At 41.8% G+C, this 19,133-nt stretch overlaps 1 protein-coding gene and 1 long non-coding RNA gene across 2 annotated transcripts; both read right to left on the reverse strand.

The window, feature by feature from the left end:
• Positions 1-12,541: 12,541 nt before the first annotated feature.
• LOC139835169 (uncharacterized) lies at positions 12,542-13,132 on the reverse strand. The gene is made up of 2 exons (XR_011750902.1): positions 13,024-13,132; positions 12,542-12,928 (listed from the first exon to the last, which is right to left on the reverse strand). It is a non-coding gene; the product is annotated as an uncharacterized lncRNA (long non-coding RNA).
• An 842-nt stretch (positions 13,133-13,974) lies between these two features.
• Positions 13,975-14,514, reverse strand: LOC127328642 (endogenous alpha-amylase/subtilisin inhibitor-like). The gene has a single exon (XM_051355228.1). It carries the CDS (start codon positions 14,512-14,514, stop codon positions 13,975-13,977), a length of 540 nt encoding a protein of 179 aa, XP_051211188.1.
• Between the last annotated feature and the right edge of the window lie 4,619 nt (positions 14,515-19,133).

A 19,133-nucleotide genomic window follows, 5' to 3' on the forward strand; every position in this document is an offset into this window, starting at 1 on the left:
TTGATGCTATTATGTCTATGCTTGTGAATGATAGGACTAATATTGATCCTAATAATGTTCCATTAGCTTCATTGGTTGCACAAGAAGAACATGTTGATGTAAACTTCATTAAAAATAATAATTTCAACAACAATGCTTACCGGAACAATTCTAGTAACAACTATAGGCCATATCCTTATAATAATGGCAACGGCTATGGTAATTCTTATGGGAATTCTTACAACAATAATAGGAGTTCACCCCCTGGACTTGAAGCCATGCTTAAAGAATTTATTAGTACACAAACTGCTTTTAACAAATCTGTTGAAGAAAAGCTTGGGAAAATTGATATACTTGCTTCTAAAGTCGATAGTCTTGTCATTGATGTTGATCTTTTGAAATCAAAAGTTTTGCCTAATGAGAATCATCATAATAAAATTACTACTACAGCAAATGCCATTCAAGTTAGAATTAATGAGAATATAAGATTAATGGCTGAACTGCGTGCTAGGTGGGATAGAGAAGAAAATGAAAAACTAGCTAAAGAGAAGAATGTAGCTAAAGTTTGGACTATTACCACCACTAGTAATGCTAATGCTACACATGTTGCTGCACCTCCTACTAATACTAATAAAAGAATTGGTGTTAGCAATGTTTCCACTTCTAATGCAAAGCGCGAAAAACTGCCTGAAACTGCTAAAACTGCTGAAACTACTTGTGATAAAGTTGCTGAAATTTTTTCCAACATTGGGGATGATGATCCCATTGCTTTAGATTATAATGGTTTGAATTTTGATGATTGCCACATCTCTGAAGTTATAAAGTTCTTGCAAAAACTTGCTAAAAGTCCTAATGCTAGTGCTATAAATTTGGCTTTCACGCATCATATTACAAATGCTCTCATAAAAGCTAGAGAAGAGAAATTAGAGCGCGAAGCCTCTATTCCTAAAAAGCTAGAGGATGGTTGGGAGCCCATCATTAAGATGAAGGTTAAAGATTTTGATTGTAATGCTTTATGTGATCTTGGTGCAAGTATTTCTGTTATGCCTAAGAAAATTTATGATATGCTTGACTTGCCACTACTGAAAAATTGTTATTTGGATGTTAATCTTGCTGATCATTCTACAAAGAAACCTTTGGGTAAAGTTGATAATGTTCGTATTACCGTTAACAATAACCTTGTCCCCGTTGATTTTGTTGTCTTGGATATTGAATGCAATGCATCTTGTCCCATTATATTGGGAAGACCTTTTCTTCGAACTGTTGGTGCTATTATTGATATGAAGGAAGGTAATATAAAATATCAATTTCCTCTCAAGAAAGGTATGGAACACTTCCCTAGAAAGAGAATGAAGGTACCTTTTGACTCTATTATGAGAACAAATTATGATGTTGACACTTCGTCTCTTGATAATACTTGATACACACTTTCTGCGCCTAGCTGAAAGGCGTTAAAGAAAAGCGCTTATGGGAGACAACCCATGTTTTTACCTACAGTACTTTGTTTTTATTTTGTGTCTTGGAAGTTTTTTACTACTGTAGCAACCTCTCCTTATCTTAGTTTTGTGTTTTGTTGTGCCAAGTTAAGCCGTTGATAGAAAAGTAAGTACTAGATTTGGATTACTGCACAGTTCCAGATTTCTTTGCTGTCACGAATCTGGGTCCACCTCCCTGTAGGTAGCTCAGAAAATTAAGCCAATTTACGTGCATGATCCTCAGATATGTACGCAACTTTCATTCAATTTGAGCATTTTCATTTGAGCAAGTCTGGTGCCATTTTAAAATTCGTCAATACGAACTGTTCTGTTTTGACAGATTCTGCCTTTTATTTCGCATTGCCTCTTTTGCTATGCTGGATGAATTTCTTTGATCCACTAATGTCCAGTAGCATTATGCAATGTCCAGAAGTGTTAAGAATGATTGTGTCACCTCTGAATATGTCAATTTATATTGTGCACTAACCCTCTAATGAGTTGTTTCGAGTTTGGTGTGGAGGAAGTTTTCAAGGATCAAGAGAGGAGTATGATGCAACATGATCAAGGAGAGTGAAAGCTCTAAGCTTGGGGATGCCCCGGTGGTTCACCCCTGCATATATTAAGAAGACTCAAGCGTCTAAGCTTGGGGATGCCCAAGGCATCCCCTTCTTCATCGACAACATTATCAGGTTCCTCCTGAAACTATATTTTTATTCCATCACATCTTATGTGCTTTTTCTTGGAGCGTCGGTTTGTTTTTGTTTTTGTTTTGTTTGAATAAAATGGATCCTAGCATTCACTTTATGGGAGAGAGACACGCTCCGCTGTAGCATATGGACAAGTATGTCCTTGGTTTCTACTCATAGTATTCATGGCGAAGTTTCTCCTTCGTTAAATTGTTATATGGTTGGAATTGGAAAATGATACATGTAGTAATTGCTATAAATGTCTTGGGTAATGTGATACTTGGCAATTGTTGTGCTCATGATTAAGCTCTTGCATCATATGCTTTGCACCCATTAATGAAGAAATACATAGAGCATGCTAAAATTTGGTTTGCATATTTGGTTTCTCTAAGGTCTAGATAATTTCTAGTATTGAGTTTGAACAACAAGGAAGATGGTGTAGAGTCTTATAATGTTTTCAATATGTCTTTTATGTGAGTTTTGCTGCACCGGTTCATCCTTGTGTTTGTTTCAAATAAGCCTTGCTAGCCTAAACCTTGTATCGAGAGGGAATACTTCTCATGCATCCAAAATACTTGAGCCAACCACTATGCCATTTGTGTCCACCATACCTACCTATACTACATGGTATTTTCCCGCCATTCCAAAGTAAATTGCTTGAGTGCTACCTTTAAAATTCCATCATTCACCTTTGCAATATATAGCTCATGGGACAAATAGCTTAAAAACTATTGTGGTATTGAATATGTAATTATGCACTTTATCTCTTATTAAGTTGCTTGTTGTGCGATAACCATGTTCACTGGGACGCCATCAACTATTCATTGTTGAATTTCATGTGAGTTGCTATGCATGTCCGTCTTGTCTGAAGTAAGAGAGATCTACCACCATATGGTTAAGCATGCATATGTTAGAGAAGAACATTGGGCCGCTAACTAAAGCCATGCTCCATGGTGGAAGTTTCAGTTTTGGACAACAATCCTCAAATCTCAAATGAGAAAATTATTAATTGTTGTTATATGCTTATGCATAAAAGAGGAGTCCATTATCTATTGTCTATGTTGTCCCGGTATGGATGTCTAAGTTGAAGAATAATCAATAGCGAGAAATCCAATGCGAGCTTTCTCCTTAGACCTTTGTACAGGCAGCATAGAGGTACCCCTTTGTGACACTTGGTAAAAACAATGCATTGTGATGATCCGGTAGTCCAAGCTAATTAGGACAAGGTGCGGGCACTATTAGTACACTATGCATGAGGCTTGCAACTTATAAGATATAATTTACATGATGCATATGCTTTATTACTACCGTTGACAAAATTGTTTCATGTTTTCAAAATCAAAGCTCTAGCACAAATATAGCAATCGATGCTTTTCCTCTATGGAGGACCATTCTTTTACTTTCAATGTTGAGTCAGTTCACCTATTTCTCTCCACCTCAAGAAGCAAACACTTGTGTGAACTGTGCATTGATTCCTACATAGTTGCTTATTGCACTTATTATATTACTCTATGTTGACAATATCCATGAGATATACATGTTACAAGTTGAAAGCAACCGCTGAAACTTAATCTTCTTTTGTGTTGCTTCAATGCCTTTACTTTGAATTATTGCTTTATGAGTTAACTCTTATGCAAGACTTATTGATGCTTGTCTTGAAGTGCTATTCATGAAAAGTCTTTGCTTTATGATTCACTTGTTTACTCATATCATATACATTGTTTTGATCGCTGCATTCACTACATATGCTTTACAAATAGTATGATCAAGATTATGATGGCATGTCACTCCAGAAATTATCTGTGTTATCGCTTTTACTCGCTCGGGACGAGCAGAACTAAGCTTGGGGATGCTGATACGTCTCCGACGTATCGATAATTTCTTATGTTCCATGCCACATTATTGATGTTATCTACATGTTTTATGCACACTTTATGTCATATTCGTGCATTTTCTGGAACTAACCTATTAACAAGATGCCGAAGTGCCAGTTGTAGTTTTCTGCTGTTTTTGGTTTCAGAAATCCTAGTAAGGAAATATTCTCGGAATTGGACGAAATCAAAGCCCAGGGGCCTATTTTCTCCCGAAGCTTCCAGAAGTCCGAAGGAGAGACGAAGAGGGGCCACGGAGGGGCCACACTATAGGGCGGCGCGGCCCCCCCCCCCCCCTTGGCCGCGCGGCCCTGTGGTGTGGGGCCCCCGTGCTGCCTCTTGACCTGCCCTTCCGCCTACAAATAGCCTTCGTCGCGAAACCCCCAGTACCGAGAGCCACGATACGGAAAACCTTCCAGAGACGCCGCCGCCGCCGATCCCATCTCGGGGGATCCAGGAGATCGCCTCCGGCACCCTGCCGGAGAGGGGAATCATCTCCCGGAGGACTCTACGCCGCCATGGTCGCCTCCGGTGTGATGTGTGAGTAGTCTACCCCTGGACTATGGGTCCATAGCAGTAGCTAGATGGTTGTCTTCTCCCCATTGTGCTATCATTGTCGGATCTTGTGAGCTGCCTAACATGATCAAGATCATCTATCTGTAATTCTATATGTTGCGTTTGTTGGGATCCGATGAATAGAGAATACTTGTTATGTTGATTATCAAAGTTATGCTTATGTGTTGTTTATGATCTTGCATGCTCTCCGTTACTAGTAGATGCTCTGGCCAAGTAGATGCTTGTAACTCCAAGAGGGAGTACTTATGCTCGATAGTGGGTTCATGCCTGCATTGACACCTGGGACAAAGGATGAAAGTTCTAAGGTTGTGTTGTGCTGTTGCCACTAGGGATAAAACATTAGTGCTATGTTCAAGGATGTAGTCACTAGTTACATTACGCACCATACTTAATGCAATTGTCTGTTGCTTTGCAACTTAATACTGGAGGGGGTTCGGATGATAACCTGAAGGTGGACTTTTTAGGCATAGATGCAGTTGGATGACGGTCTATGTACTTTGTCCTAATGCCCAATTAAATCTCACTATACTCATCATGATATGTATGTGCATTGTCATGCTCTCTTTATTTGTCAATTGGCCAACTGTAATTTGTTCACCCAACATGCTGTTCGTCTTATGGGAGAGACACCTCTAGTGAACTGTGGACCCCGGTCCAATTCTCTTTACTGAAATACAATCTACTGCAATACTTGTTCTACTGTTTTCTGCAAACAATCATCTTCCACACAATACGGTTAACTCTTTGTTACAGCAAGCCGGTGAGATTGACAACCTCACTGTTTCGTTGGGGCAAAGTACTTTGGTTGTGTTGTGCAGGTTCCACGTTGGCGCCGGAATCAGTGGTGTTGCGCCGCACTACATCTCGCCGCCATCAACCTTCAACGTGCTTCTTGACTCCTACTGGTCCGATTAAACCTTGGTTTCTTACTGAGGGAAACTTGCCGCTGTGCGCATCACACCTTCCTCTTGGGGTTCCCAACGGACGCGTGTCGGACGAAGAGACAATACGTCAACCACGCGCATCAAGCAAATTTCTGGCGCCGTTGCCGGGGAGATCAAGACACGCTGCAAGGGGAGTAAAATAACAAACCCTTTTTCCTGTTGACCGGTCAACCCTGAAAATACAATGAATGGTGTTTGTTATCCAACAAGAGAGTGTTTGAGAGTAGCACTTATTTGTTCATCTATGTGATCATAGGCTTTGCAATCTAGATGTCATATGCTATTCAAGTGTTTTATTATGTGAACTTTAGAGTTACTGTGACCTCGGTGTAATGGTGACAGTGTGTGCGCCGTGTGTAACTCCCTTATGAATTGTGGTGTGTTAGTACCTCCTATGAATGCTCACGGTGACAGTGTGGGGTGTTTATTAGTACTTGGGAATACGCCTTTGAGGTGTGCTTTTGCACACTTGCCCAATGAATTTGAGTTCTTTATCCAACAGGAGAGTAGTATGATGAAGTGCTTATATTTATATTCAATTATGATTGCAATGTTGAGAGTGGCCACTAGTGAAAGTAGGATCCCTAGGCCTTGTTTCCGAATACTGCAAACATCGCTTACTTACTGTTTTACTACATCTTTACTTCCTGCAATATTTACTTCAGATCGCAATTATCGTTTACCACCATCTATACCACCTGCGTTTTAATATCTCTTCGCCGAACTAGTGCACCTATACATCTGACAAGTGTATTAGGTGTGTTGGGGACACAAGAGACTTCTTGTATCTTAATTGCAGGGTTGCTTGAGAGGGATATCTTTGACCTCTACCTCCATGGGTTCGATAAACCTTGGGTGATTCACTTAAGGGAAACTTGCTGCTGTTCTACAAACCTCTGCTCTTGGAGGCCCAACACTGTCTACAGGAATAGAAGCGTGCGTAGACATCAGCTCCTAAGTGGGAAGAGTAAGTCGACAACGTGTGTCTTACACTTCTGAACAAGGCAGCCGCTCGCTTCTTCTCCAACCTTGAGCTCCTCGCACCGGGCCTGGAAGACAAGGAGCTCCTGGAACACCCGGTTGCTCCGGCAAAGGATGCCGACCTAGCTCAAGTCCGATTGAGCGAGGCGCGGCTGGCCAAGAGCACGCAGATTTTCCTTCGGAAGTTCCGACGCGGGCCGATGCCGGATGTTGCTGGAGAGGATGCTGCCTTGAAGAAGGAAGGCTCCGGAGCAGGAGGTTCTGACAGCAACGACTCTGGTGAGCCAGGATCCGATGAGTTGGAATCCGAGAATGGCAGCAACTCTGGCGAGAGTGCCTCTGGTGATAGAGACTCTGCGTCCTGAGTGAGGCTCCTTCTTTTGCTTATATCAGATTCTCCTTTGTGTTAAGAATGCCTTTAGTGTCATTCCCTTAGCTCTTTTGTATTCAGAAACTTATGGCCATACTGGCATATAATAAGTCCTGTAATGATACTCCTCGATCCCTCTCACGGGCGTCTGTGAGATGATCATGTAGGCTCCTTAGCAGGGCTTCGCCTGTTCCGGATAAGAATTTCCTGCAAGAAAACCGTCATGTATACGTGTTCTTGTTGGTTCCTCGAGGAGGCAACCGTAAGACTTTGCATGTAAGCTCTGAACGTGTTTCTTGTTAGTTCCTCCGGGAGGTAACTGTAAGGCTTTCACATGGGGGTTGTCATGTATGCATGTTCTTGTTGGTTCCTCGAGGAGGTAACCGTAAGACTTTACATCTAGGCTTTGAACGTGACTCCTTGTTGGTCCCTCGAGGAGGTGACCGTGAGGTTTGCGCGCGAGAGGTGTCACGTATGCCTGTTCTTGTTGGTTCCTCGAGGAGGTAACCATAAGACTTTACATGTAGGCTCTGAACGTGACTCCTTGTTGGTCGCTCGAGGAGGCGACCGTAAGGTTTGCACACGAGGGTCTTGGCGCCTTGGTCCTCGTCGAGCCCGCTTTAATCACCAAAGGGGCAATGGAATATTTCCTCCTCGGGACGAAGCTTTTGAGCTTAGCCATGACGTTTGCGATGCCAGCCTAGCATGTCTTGTAGCTTTGGAGCCCACTCTGCCTTTCTTTACTGCAGGCATTGCAAGGTGGAAGCCAAAGCTCCTTGGTTGATCTTATCGCCTACAAAGGGTCTCTCTGGCTTGGAGAGGTTGATGTTTCGTGAACCTCCGCAAGGGAGTTCCTTCCCGAGCTTATCTTCTGCTCCAGCCTGATGTCTCCGAGAGGGTTTAAGCCTCGCGGAGCCTCACTCGACCGTAACCTCCTCGAGTGATTGTTTTATTGTGGACTCTAAGGGCCTAGCGACCGTAGGTCCATGGCACCTTTTGTCGGGAATCCCACACACGCTAAGGACTAAAATAGCTTAGACGTGAGGGGGAGTGTTGAATATAAATACAATGCCTAGTCTTTTTCCATCAGTTCGGACTTTTGGTTCAATTGGCTAATGCAGCAATCTTTCATGCAGCAAGGGCGACAAAGAGAATGGAGAAGAGAAGATTCAAGAGTAAGCGACCGTGAATTTCTCGGATACGCCAGCTCAGGTACGTGTTGCTCCTCTCTCTCTCTCTCTCTCTCTCTCTCTCTCTCTCTCTCTCTTCGTTCTCCGGTGGATCTCAAGGTACCGCTGCTTCCTTCATCGACTTAACAGACATATGCATAACAAGCTTTTCGTGGATCGTCCTGTTCGATCTTTTTATGGGGTCATCGGAGACAATAGAGGTTTTCGGCGATTGCCGTCCCTATGGTCAGGATTTGTGAGATGTGGATCTCTTTCAAATTTTCTATCGCATGTGGATTCCAACTGAGATTTTCTCTAATAGCACATGAGTTGAAACCAATAGTTACACATGAGTTACAAATGAGATTTTTCTTATTTTGACTCAAAATAAATGTGCTTTCTTAAACTCAACCATCGAAGGATTATTGCTTACATGTCAAGATGAATCTAGCCATATTAATTTAGTGTCATAAATGCTGCTACTTTTTCTATAAAGTTGGGTCAAAATTAATAAAGTTTGACTTAGGAAATGTCCAAACAGAGGGACTAGCTCGTCAAATATATTTGTATCCAATTATTTCGAAGATATCTAATCATATACGTATGTATGTCATTGCCCCAGATGTCAACAGAATCATCAATCACTTAACTAGGGAAAATCAATCAGTGGCTTTCCCCCTTCTAACACTAGTAAGGGTGCACGTGTAACACACGTCTCGTAACCTATAGTATAAATATATCATTTGAATTCAAAAAATAGCGAGATTTTTTTACCAAATCCACTGAAATAGCTCTCGTGTTCCAATATTCTAGGGTGTGTGTGATATGCAGACATATCGTTGCCTCAAAATTCGCGATGCACAGCGGCGTATGTATTATAATTAGTGATAAGTTAAAAAATACTTAAAAGCAACAACTAAATAACATTATCATTTTTAATGATTCTCTCATGATGTTCTACCTACTTATGCGATCAATAATGCTATGTTCCATGACGAGATATTGTTTATAGCTTCATTCTCTATCAAGGAGTAATCAAAGTTAATTCAAAATAATGATAAATGTTGAATAAGTATCATGATATGGAGCGAAACACAACTGCTCCAAAGTGTCAAACAATATATTTCCCTAAATTACTCCATGAAATTTAACATTCAGAAACCACATGATGACATTATTTAGAAATTTCATTATATTCCATAAATAGAATTATCAAAAATTGAATATTTCTCAAAATCCTCAAATGATCATGACACTATTTTTTCTTACACACTTGTGACACGTTCCCCAACCTGGACCTGGACCGCACGACTCCTCTGTCAATGAATATTTTGCAAAAAAAAACCTCCAATCTATTAATAATTATACATAGAAGTACAAAAAATCCAAAAAGTAACAAAAAATTTAAATATGCAATGTAATTAAATTCACAAAAGAATAAAGGCTACTCAAAACTTGATACTTGATTATATATTTATTTTTAAACTCAATGGGATCCATGATGTTTATTTTTTGTAATTTGCTCGGTATTTTTGGAGCGGGATGTTTACTTAAGTCATGATACTTCATAATATTTTACCTTGCATTAGTAATTTTGTTCAGAGTGAGCTCTTCTTTATAAATTATAAAGCTAAAGACTTGACTTGGTTTATCGATCTGAACGATCTCAAATAATATCTTGTTTCCTATGTTCCAGGTGCACCACGATCTGTGACCCGAAGTTAAGTGAAAAGATGTGCACGCCACATGCTGCCACAGTCCTGCATCATACACACCCGCTCCAGAGAAAGGTCCCAAGCCATGTTGAAAATATGCCAGCAAGATCTCCTGAAGGAGAATTTAGAGGTTCCAACATTTTGTAGATTCAAAAATTGAACATCGGAAACAGTTGTACATATAGGGACCATTACAGTATGCAGAGACATAAATGGACAACTTACTTGTTTCATAGAAAATTACACTGGGGCCATTCTCAGGAGCTGCTCTATTCATGAAGTGGAAAATTACTTTTAGGAGTAAGATTAAATATGGTAGGAAGTGGATGAACTATTATTAGTCTGCTGATGAAGTGGAAAATTACTTTTAGAACTGTTATTGATGATTCAGATTCATGAATCACATGGCTGAAAGAAATAATCTACAGGAAAATGTATCTATCTTTGGGGGGGGGGGCACAATTCTTACTAATTATAGTCCTTGAACTCAGAAGGCACGTACACGGATTTCCATGGGAGAAATATGAATTCGGGTCAAAGTGCAAGCTTGGTAATAAAAGAGAGTAAACTCTCTACATAACACAATATATCTTTCACCAAATTGCTTTATGGAATAGTTTTACTGGTAACAACGTCATTGATCATGGAAGAAGGATTGTTACTGCTCATCGAACTTGGGAACTGAGCAATCTGTTTCTTTAAGGAATAGTTTCCTGGTTCATATTTGAAAGTGTCAAAGTGTTGTCTGCTCAAGCATGAGCTGCTGCTCTTCAGTAAATACGAAAGATCAGAAAACATGCACTAAGGCACTGAGGTGAACTCAAGAAAACACAATATTACTGTTAACAGCGTCACTGATCATGGAAGAAGGATTGCTACTACTCACCAAACTTGGGAACTGAGCAATGCTTTGTTTCTTTAAGGCATAGTTTCCTGGTTCATATTTGAAAGTGTCAAACTACGTGTTGTCTGCTCAAGCATGAGCTGCTGCTCTTCAGTAAAAACGAAAGATCAGAAAACATGCAGTAAGGCGCTAAGGTGAACTAAAGAAAATACAATATTTCATTTGTTGCTAATCGTAAGAACCACAAAGCTAATCGTACACAAAATCATTTAACAATGCTTAATCATCGACAAACACACCACAACTAACATTTATTTTTGTTTCTTGTACAGAAATATGTGAACATAGAGTGGTATACATGGGCTCCAAATAAATACCTCTAAACATATAGGGAAGTATGGTGACAAGTTTCTCACCTGGAGCCGGTCATGTGAAATAGAGCACGTGGAGCCCCTGTGCTAGATAAACAATTGTCAGTTAGCAGAAATAGTGGACATGTTCAGGAAAAAGTAGATTGTCATGGTAATGACCACCCGTATTTTGAGATTGCATCTCCAAAGATAGCTTCGTTATCACCCCTGAGATGTTGACATAGATGTCAATTTACAATTTAAAATTGCAGTGATGGAGATGAAAATAACTGTTAGAAACAGCAGATGAAAACGTACCGAACAAAAAAAAAGGTTAATCTGTCTATGATACCTCTATCAACAGCTGCTTCGGTATGAGCTCATACTTCTCCGGATCCTTTATGGTCAACTATTTGCACTGGGTAACGATTTCCTCTGGATCTCTGAGATCTTCCAAGAAAAACTTCTTACCTAAATAATCGTAGCACAATTGTTTAATACATGCATGTATTTGAACGAAAGGATTAAACCGCTTGCCAGAAGGGTAAATAATATGTCGTGATATGTTATGATATTTTATGATGATAACAGTAAGGATATACCTAAATAGTTGGAGAACATTTTCTTACTCACATGCAAGAAATTTTGTTTTCATAATTAAACCACTCGTTAGAAGGTAGAGTATACAACGTGATCTTTCTAGACTTCACCAGCTACTAACCGCCATTGACAGTGGCTCCGCATTCCGCACACTTAGGCTGCCATGAAAATGACGAAGGTGCCCACTTAGGCTGCTCTGCTCGGTATCAGGGCGAGCTGCACTCCCCGCTAGACGTGAAGATGACTACTGGCTGCAAAACTGAATAATAACCAGAAGCTGTTTCGTACTTGATATGCACTCGAATGGAAAACAAATAAATGAATTAATGCTATGATAAATGGTTTGGAAAACCGGTATATGTGTTCTCCTGAGGTTATCGACAAATTATACAATCTATTTACATTTGAAGCAGCAGACATGGCCTAAAAAATTTGACAATACTACAGGTAGTAAGAGAGATATGTAAGAGCACGTTCACAGTTTCAGTACTCATAGCAAGTAATATTTGCTTGCTTGATAACTAAAACTTGCCAATGTCACCCTACAATAAAAGGCATGAATGTTTTGAAACAAATCGATCATTTTCATGTTGCAAGTAATAGTAGCATCTCATTTATTACAAATAAATTTAACCTTGCAGTAGATCTGAACCCATCTAGAGAAATTCGCTGGTGTCTCGATTTAATACCTCTTCCTGAACATAATAAGAGTCCTTATTGCAGTTTTATTAAGCTCCATCGCATGGTTTAAGAACAAACATGACCCTATAGAAAAGGAGGCAGATTTTCCAGCTAGGTGACAAATACAGCTACAATACACATGCCAAGGTCCTCGAGATGTTCATTATAAATTCTATATGCACAAGAAAACTGGACCCGATTCCTCCTCACAATTATTTATATTTTCATAACTTATCAGTTGTTCCATGTGAAACACGGTTCCGAAATATGACGCTTATAATGTATATAACAAAAGAAGAGTAAATATTTGGCTTGCGGTGTCATATATGTTTTCAATAAATTACATTAGAAATGATTAGAAGTGGTATCGAGATCTCATGCCTTCAGTACAATGTACTACGGAAACGTTAAGCAATAATTACAAAGCGGTCGTTATATACAAAAAATGTACAAATCATGAATACTATTTGTTGATTTGTAGGTATTTGGACACATCATATTAGGCGACGCTAAAACTGGAATAGCTAACCCTGGTATTTGGTGAGAATTTGGGGTATCAATCACTCCCATGCTCTGCCTGCTCGCTCGTCAAACAGACCATTTCGATGCAATCCTCTGCAGCAGATAACTCTTATGAAAATGCCACAAACAGCTCGCTCGTCAAACAGATCATTTCGATGCAATCCTCTGCAGCAGATAACTCACATCAAAATCCCACAAACAGGTTGGAAGAAATAGCAGCATACAACGTCTGCATTTCAGAAAAATCATCAAACACATACCGTGCAAGGACCCCACATGAGACAATCTCTACTCAATTTCATCAGCAAGCTTCTAAAGATAAATCAATTTATTCTCGTTCAGAGCAGGATTCAGAATTGGTGATTTCAAATCTGCATCTAGCCACCCAAAACTATGAAGTTGCAGAAAAGATAAGATATGGGATACTGTCTGTTTGATGCGGTAGCTACCAAAAATTAAAAGGTTTGGAAAACATACGATTCAGACGATGACCTGGGCATGGGCGGTTCTCTCTGATGGTGATGATGGGCGCCCATGGGCCATGGCAACCGTGGAGGCGAGGGAGACAGCGGTGGTAAGCATCTCTCCTTGAGGAGCATGACGTGGATGAGCTCCTTGCCTCGGGGAGCAGGACGTTGATGAGCTCCTCGCCTATCGGTGCGGTACGGCCATGTGGCGTCGCCCGTCGGGAGGGCGGGCTGGGTTGTGGGAGGCGTGAGAAGGAGGACAAGACACGGCGCTGCGACGGCCGACGGGATTGGGCGGAGCATTGCGACGGGAGGAAGATGTGAGGACGGGAGTAGTTACGATTGTGACGGAACCTGCGGAGCAGGACATGGATGGCGGTTGATTTGATTACTTTAGCGAGGGATTAGCGCGTCTGTGGGTGTTCCGCTCCATCAAACATGGAAAGATTGTGGCGCGTTGGATCTGTTGGTTTGACGGCCAGGATTGCTTGGATCAGACCCTCTCGGTCTTTTATTAGTAGTGGTGATAGCGCATAGTCCTCATGTATGGTTCGGGAAAAAAAAAAGAGAATAGAGAGAAGAGCCGCTACTGTACTTTAAAGACAAAAAATCAGCATGAGATGCACTTCAAAAATTGTATTAGATTATTATTGAAATTGGTGCGTGACAATCATGGCATATGATCATGAATACAATTGCGACGAGTCCGCACAAGCATGTATCTAACCAAGTACTCCAAAATAACTAATATGCGTTCTTAAACACGACCATGAAAGGATTGTCGCTGATAGTGAGCCATGTCTTATCCTTGTAAGCAAACAAGCCTAAATCTCGGCACGGCGTTTTATCAACGCATGCTACTAGCTTGTATCCCGCCGTGTTTGCACCGTGCTTCTCGATCCGGAACAAACCAAAGGACTTGATGCCGTCTTCGTTTCCAGCAGCGAGATACTGATGCTGCCCCGACGATGGCCGGGGCTGCCTACTGGTGATGTGCCAGTCGTTCCTTTTGGCGCAGAAAGTATTGAATTCGATGAACTCGATGAACACGTCGCTGGATTGGCGGATGGAAGGATCGGCGGAAGCGTTGCGTGGTTTGATGGATACCGGGATGCCGAGGAGAGTCTTACCGCTCTCTTGGGCCACGAAGTTCAGGCATCGTAAGCCACTGGGGACGTATGTGAGCCCACCTCCGTTGCTAGGATTCGCCGGGAAGATGTAGTAGCCGAAATCACTCCTTAGCTCCTTACCGTCAGCGTCGTATACAAGTTGGGTGGGATCCATGGAAATACATTGGATGGAGATGACTAGGAGCTGGATGAGGGGGAGAAGGAGTAGAACTTTCATGATGGTTGGCCTTGTGTTTTGCTTGCAATCTTGAGAAATGGTTTCACAATTGGCTACTATTTATAATCGTAGCGATGCCAGCCAGCAGTTATTTTTGATTATTTTAAAGATCCTGTACTTGTACGGGATTAAGAGTCCAGATCGAAAAATTATTTGTTTCCAATTATGTTTCCGAACTGATTTGTATCCAATTATTTCCAAGATATCCAATCAGATATAAGTTAATACTTGATAGGAATCCAGCACAAAGTTTATTCGTTTCCCGTGTTTTGCAAGATATGCACTCATTTAATTAGGTTGTAATGAAATACGAGGTAAGCAATCACTAAAATTGATAGTCAATTATTGAAATTAACTGCCAAAATGCCAACAGCCAGGCGCAGGCGATGTGCCGAGGGCTTTTTGTCAGGACCGTCTACACAAGGCTCAAACATGGCGAGCCGCAAAAGGAGGAGGCCCAAGACCTATTATCTTAGGTCATCATGCCACACTTCTAGTCCGGCAGACTACATCCCAGGCAGCTAGCAGCATGGACAAGCATTATCATTCGATCCTATAAAATGTTTTTCTTCACTTGAAATTGTTGAAGCATGCAACGGGGCGACAGATGGAGTGAATCTTTGGCCACCCTTGCTGATAATGGATTTTGCATCTTTCATAGGGAATGTCACCTATCAGTTTTGTCCAAGAGAAGCCAACAAGATTGGTGATGATATAGCTAGGTTTTGCTTTCAGACGCAGCAGCAAGTTTCAGATGCACTATTTTCCTTACCAAGGTATTTAAGGTATTTAAGGAGACTGAAAGATTTATAATGAGACGGCTTGCTGCTAGCTTAATATAATGATCGTGTATTTCAAAAAAAAAAAAAGCTGCAGCAATCATTTAGCCATTCAGTAGTACAAACAATCAGTAGCGATGCATATTTTCTCTCTCTCATGTTCTCACAAAGGAGTCACTCAGCAGTAACCAACAAGCAATATACATCGCAACCAAAATCAAAATTTAATTAACATCAGCTAAATTCAACATAACATCAGCAGTTAAATTCAGCATATTAGCAAAGTCCATCGACCCATGCAGCTTCCCTTTTCCCCTGTTGAGCCCCCACCAAACAGCCCGGCGGCGCCGGCCCCCTCCACACCTCCTCCGCCTCACAGTATGCAGCTGACACCTTCTCCCTTCCCCAGAGACTCTGCAGCCCATCCCGACGCTGACAACGCCCTCCTTCTCCAGCACCGGCCGCCTCCCACCACTTCTCCCTCTTAGATGCGCTGCCGGTAGCCCATTTACCTAAACTGAAGCATACCAAATGTCACATTGACCCTATGATAGAGTCCCTATCACTATTAACAGAAAATGTTAAATTAATATCGATTAGATTCTGCACCACTCTGTACTTGGTTTTGCATTGGATGTATTTGGAAACACATTGTTCATATTCTCTTGCAGTGTGTTTCAGATGACTATTGACAACAATTCACATGAAAGCATTATTACCTTAACACCCTTGTTGAGCATATATATATACTATATATTAATGTTATCACCAGATTTTGACCAAATCAGGAGATGGGCCGTAAGGGAGAGGGGCTTGGAAGATTACAGATGGAAGATCTCTGAAGCGGCCTTGCACGAAGAGTTTGGGCTAAATTGCCCGTGTATCTTAATATAGTAGATCGCATCTTAGATTAAAAGATAGAGTTTGACCCGTGCACGGTTAGGTGTACGCCTGAATTAGAAAGTCCCTTGGACTATAAATATGTATCTAGGGTTTATGAAATAAACAACAACCAACGTTCAACCACAAATCAATCTCGGCGCATCGCCAACTCCTTCGTCTCGAGGGTTTCTACCGGTAAGCATCATGCTGCCTAGATCGCATCTTGCGATCTAGGCAGCATAAGCTTATTTCGTTGTTCATGCGTTGCTCGTACTGAAGCCTTTTTGATGGCGAGCAACGTAGTTATCTTAGATGTGTTAGGGTTAGCATTGTTCTTCGTATCATATGTTGTCGTAGTGCAACCCTTACGCATCTAGCCGCCCTTACACCTATCTCAGGTGTAGGGGCGGCACCCCGCTTGATCTTTATTTAGTAGATCCGATCCGTTACGGTTGCTCCTTGTTCTTCAAGGATTAGTTTAATATCTGCAATAGTTAGGCCTTACAAAGGGTTGGAGGATCCAGCGGCACGTAGGGTGTCGTTTGCTAGTCCTAGACAGGATGTTCCGGGGATCAACCTCGTGTTGGTTTTTAGGCCTTGTCTAGGATCGGCTTACGGTCACCGTGCGTGGCCGCGAGGCCCAATCGTGAGTAGGATGATCCGATTATGCGGTGAAAACCCCAAATCGTCGTAGATCGTTTTAGCTTTATCTTGATCAAGCAGGACCACCATATATTCGTGCACCTCGTACGAATCATGGGTGGATCGGCTCCTTGAGCCGATTCACAGGACAACCTGAGAGCCGATCGAGGCTCGTATTTAATGTTTACGTGTATGCCATGCAGGAAACTAAGCGAGGCATCTCCATCACCTTTTTGACCAGGTATAGGTGATACGTCTCCGACGTATCGATAATTTCTTATGATTCATGCCACATTATTGATGTTATCTACATGTTTTATGCACACTTTATGTCATATTCGTGCATTTTCTGGAACTAACCTATTAACAAGATGCCGAAGTGCCAGTTGCTGTTTTCTGCTGTTTATGGTTTCAGAAATCCTAGTAAGGAAATATTCTCGGAATTGGACGAAATCAAAGCCCAGGGGCCTATTTTTCCACGAAGCTTCCAGAAGTCCGAAGACGAAACGAAGAGGGGCCACGGGGGGCCCAAACCACAGGCCGGCGCGGCCAGGGCGGCGCGGCCCCACCCCTGGCCGCGCCGGCCTGTGGTTTGGGCCCCCGTGCCGCCTCTTGACTTGCCCTTCCGCCTACTTAAAGCCTCCGTGACGAAACCCTCGCACCGAGAGCCACGATATGGAAAAACTTCCGTAGACGCCGCCAACGCCGATCCCATCTCGGGGATCCAGAGAGATCGCCTCCGCACCCTGCCGGAGAGGGGAATCATCTCCCGGAGGACTCTACGCCGCCATGGTCGCCTCCGGTGTGATGTGTGAGTAGTCTACCCCTGGACTATGGGTCCATAGCAGTAGCTAGATGGTTGTCTTCTCCCTATTGTGCTATCATTGTCGGATCTTGTGAGCTGCCTAACATGATCAAGATCATCTATCTGTAATTCTATATGTTGCGTTTGTTGGGATCCGATGAATAGAGAATACTTATTATGTTGATTATCAAAGTTATATCTATGTGTTGTTTATGATCTTGCATGCTTTCCGTTACTAGTAGATGCTCTGGCCAAGTAGATGCTTGTAACTCCAAGAGGGAGTATTTATGCTCGATAGTGGGTTCATGCCTGCATTGACACCGGGGACAAGGATGAAAGTTCTAAGGTTGCGTTGTGCTGTTGCCACTAGGGATAAAACATTGATGCTATGTCTAAGGATGTAGTTGTTGATTACATTACGCACCATACTTAATGCAATTGTCTGTTGCTTTGCAACTTAATACTGGAAGGGGTTCGGATGATAACCTGAAGGTGGACTTTTTAGGCATAGATGCAGTTGGATGGCGGTCTATGGACTTTGTCGTAATGCCCAATTAAATCTCACTATAATCATCATGATATGTATGTGCATGGTCATGCTCTCTTTATTTGTCAATTGCCCAACTGTAATTTGTTCACCCAACATGTTGTTTGTCTTATGGGAGAGACACCTCTAGTGAACTGTGGACCCCGGTCCAATTCTCTTTACTGAAATACAATCTACTGCAATACTTGTTCTACTGTTTTCTGCAAACAATCATCTTCCACACAATACGGTTAATCCTTTGTTACAGCAAGCCGGTGAGATTGACAACCTCACTGTTTCGTTGGGGCAAAGTACTTTGGTTGTGTTGTGCAGGTTCCACGTTGGCGCCGGAATCTCTGGTGTTGCGCCGCACTACATCCCGCCGCCATCAACCTTCAACGTGCTTCTTGGCTCCTCCTGGTTCGATAAACCTTGGTTTCTTTCTGAGGGAAAACTTGCTGCTGTGCGCATCATACCTTCCTCTTGGGGTTCCCAACGAACGTGTGAGTTACACGCCATCAAGCTCTTTTTCTGGCGCCGTTGCCGGGGAGATCAAGACACGCTGCAAGGGGAGTCTCCACTTCTCAATCTCTTTACTTTGTTTTTGTCTTGCTTAGTTTTATTTACTACTTTGTTTGCTGCACTAAATCAAAATACAAAAAAATTAGTTGCTAGTTTTACTTTACTTGCTATCTTGTTCACTATATCAAAAACACAAAAAAATTAGTTTACTTGCATTTACCTTACTTGATTCATCATGTTTCCTTTTAATTTCACCACAAAAGACATACCGGTAGGACGTGGGTCTATAGTTGGGAGAAATAATATAGAAGAATTTTTCAATCATGTTAGTACCATTGAAAATTTTGAAGATAGACACTTGGTAGACCTTGCGCCTACTTATGAAATTGCTGCTGCGCAT

The sequence above is a fragment of the Lolium perenne genome, chromosome 2 (genome assembly GCF_019359855.2).
Source record: "Lolium perenne isolate Kyuss_39 chromosome 2, Kyuss_2.0, whole genome shotgun sequence".
NCBI lineage: Eukaryota > Viridiplantae > Streptophyta > Magnoliopsida > Poales > Poaceae > Lolium > Lolium perenne.

Excerpts from the sequence above, each read along its gene's own strand:
- LOC127328642 (XM_051355228.1), bottom strand. The coding sequence starts at position 14,514 with ATGGATCCCACCCAACTTGTATACGACGCTGACGGTAAGGAGCTAAGG.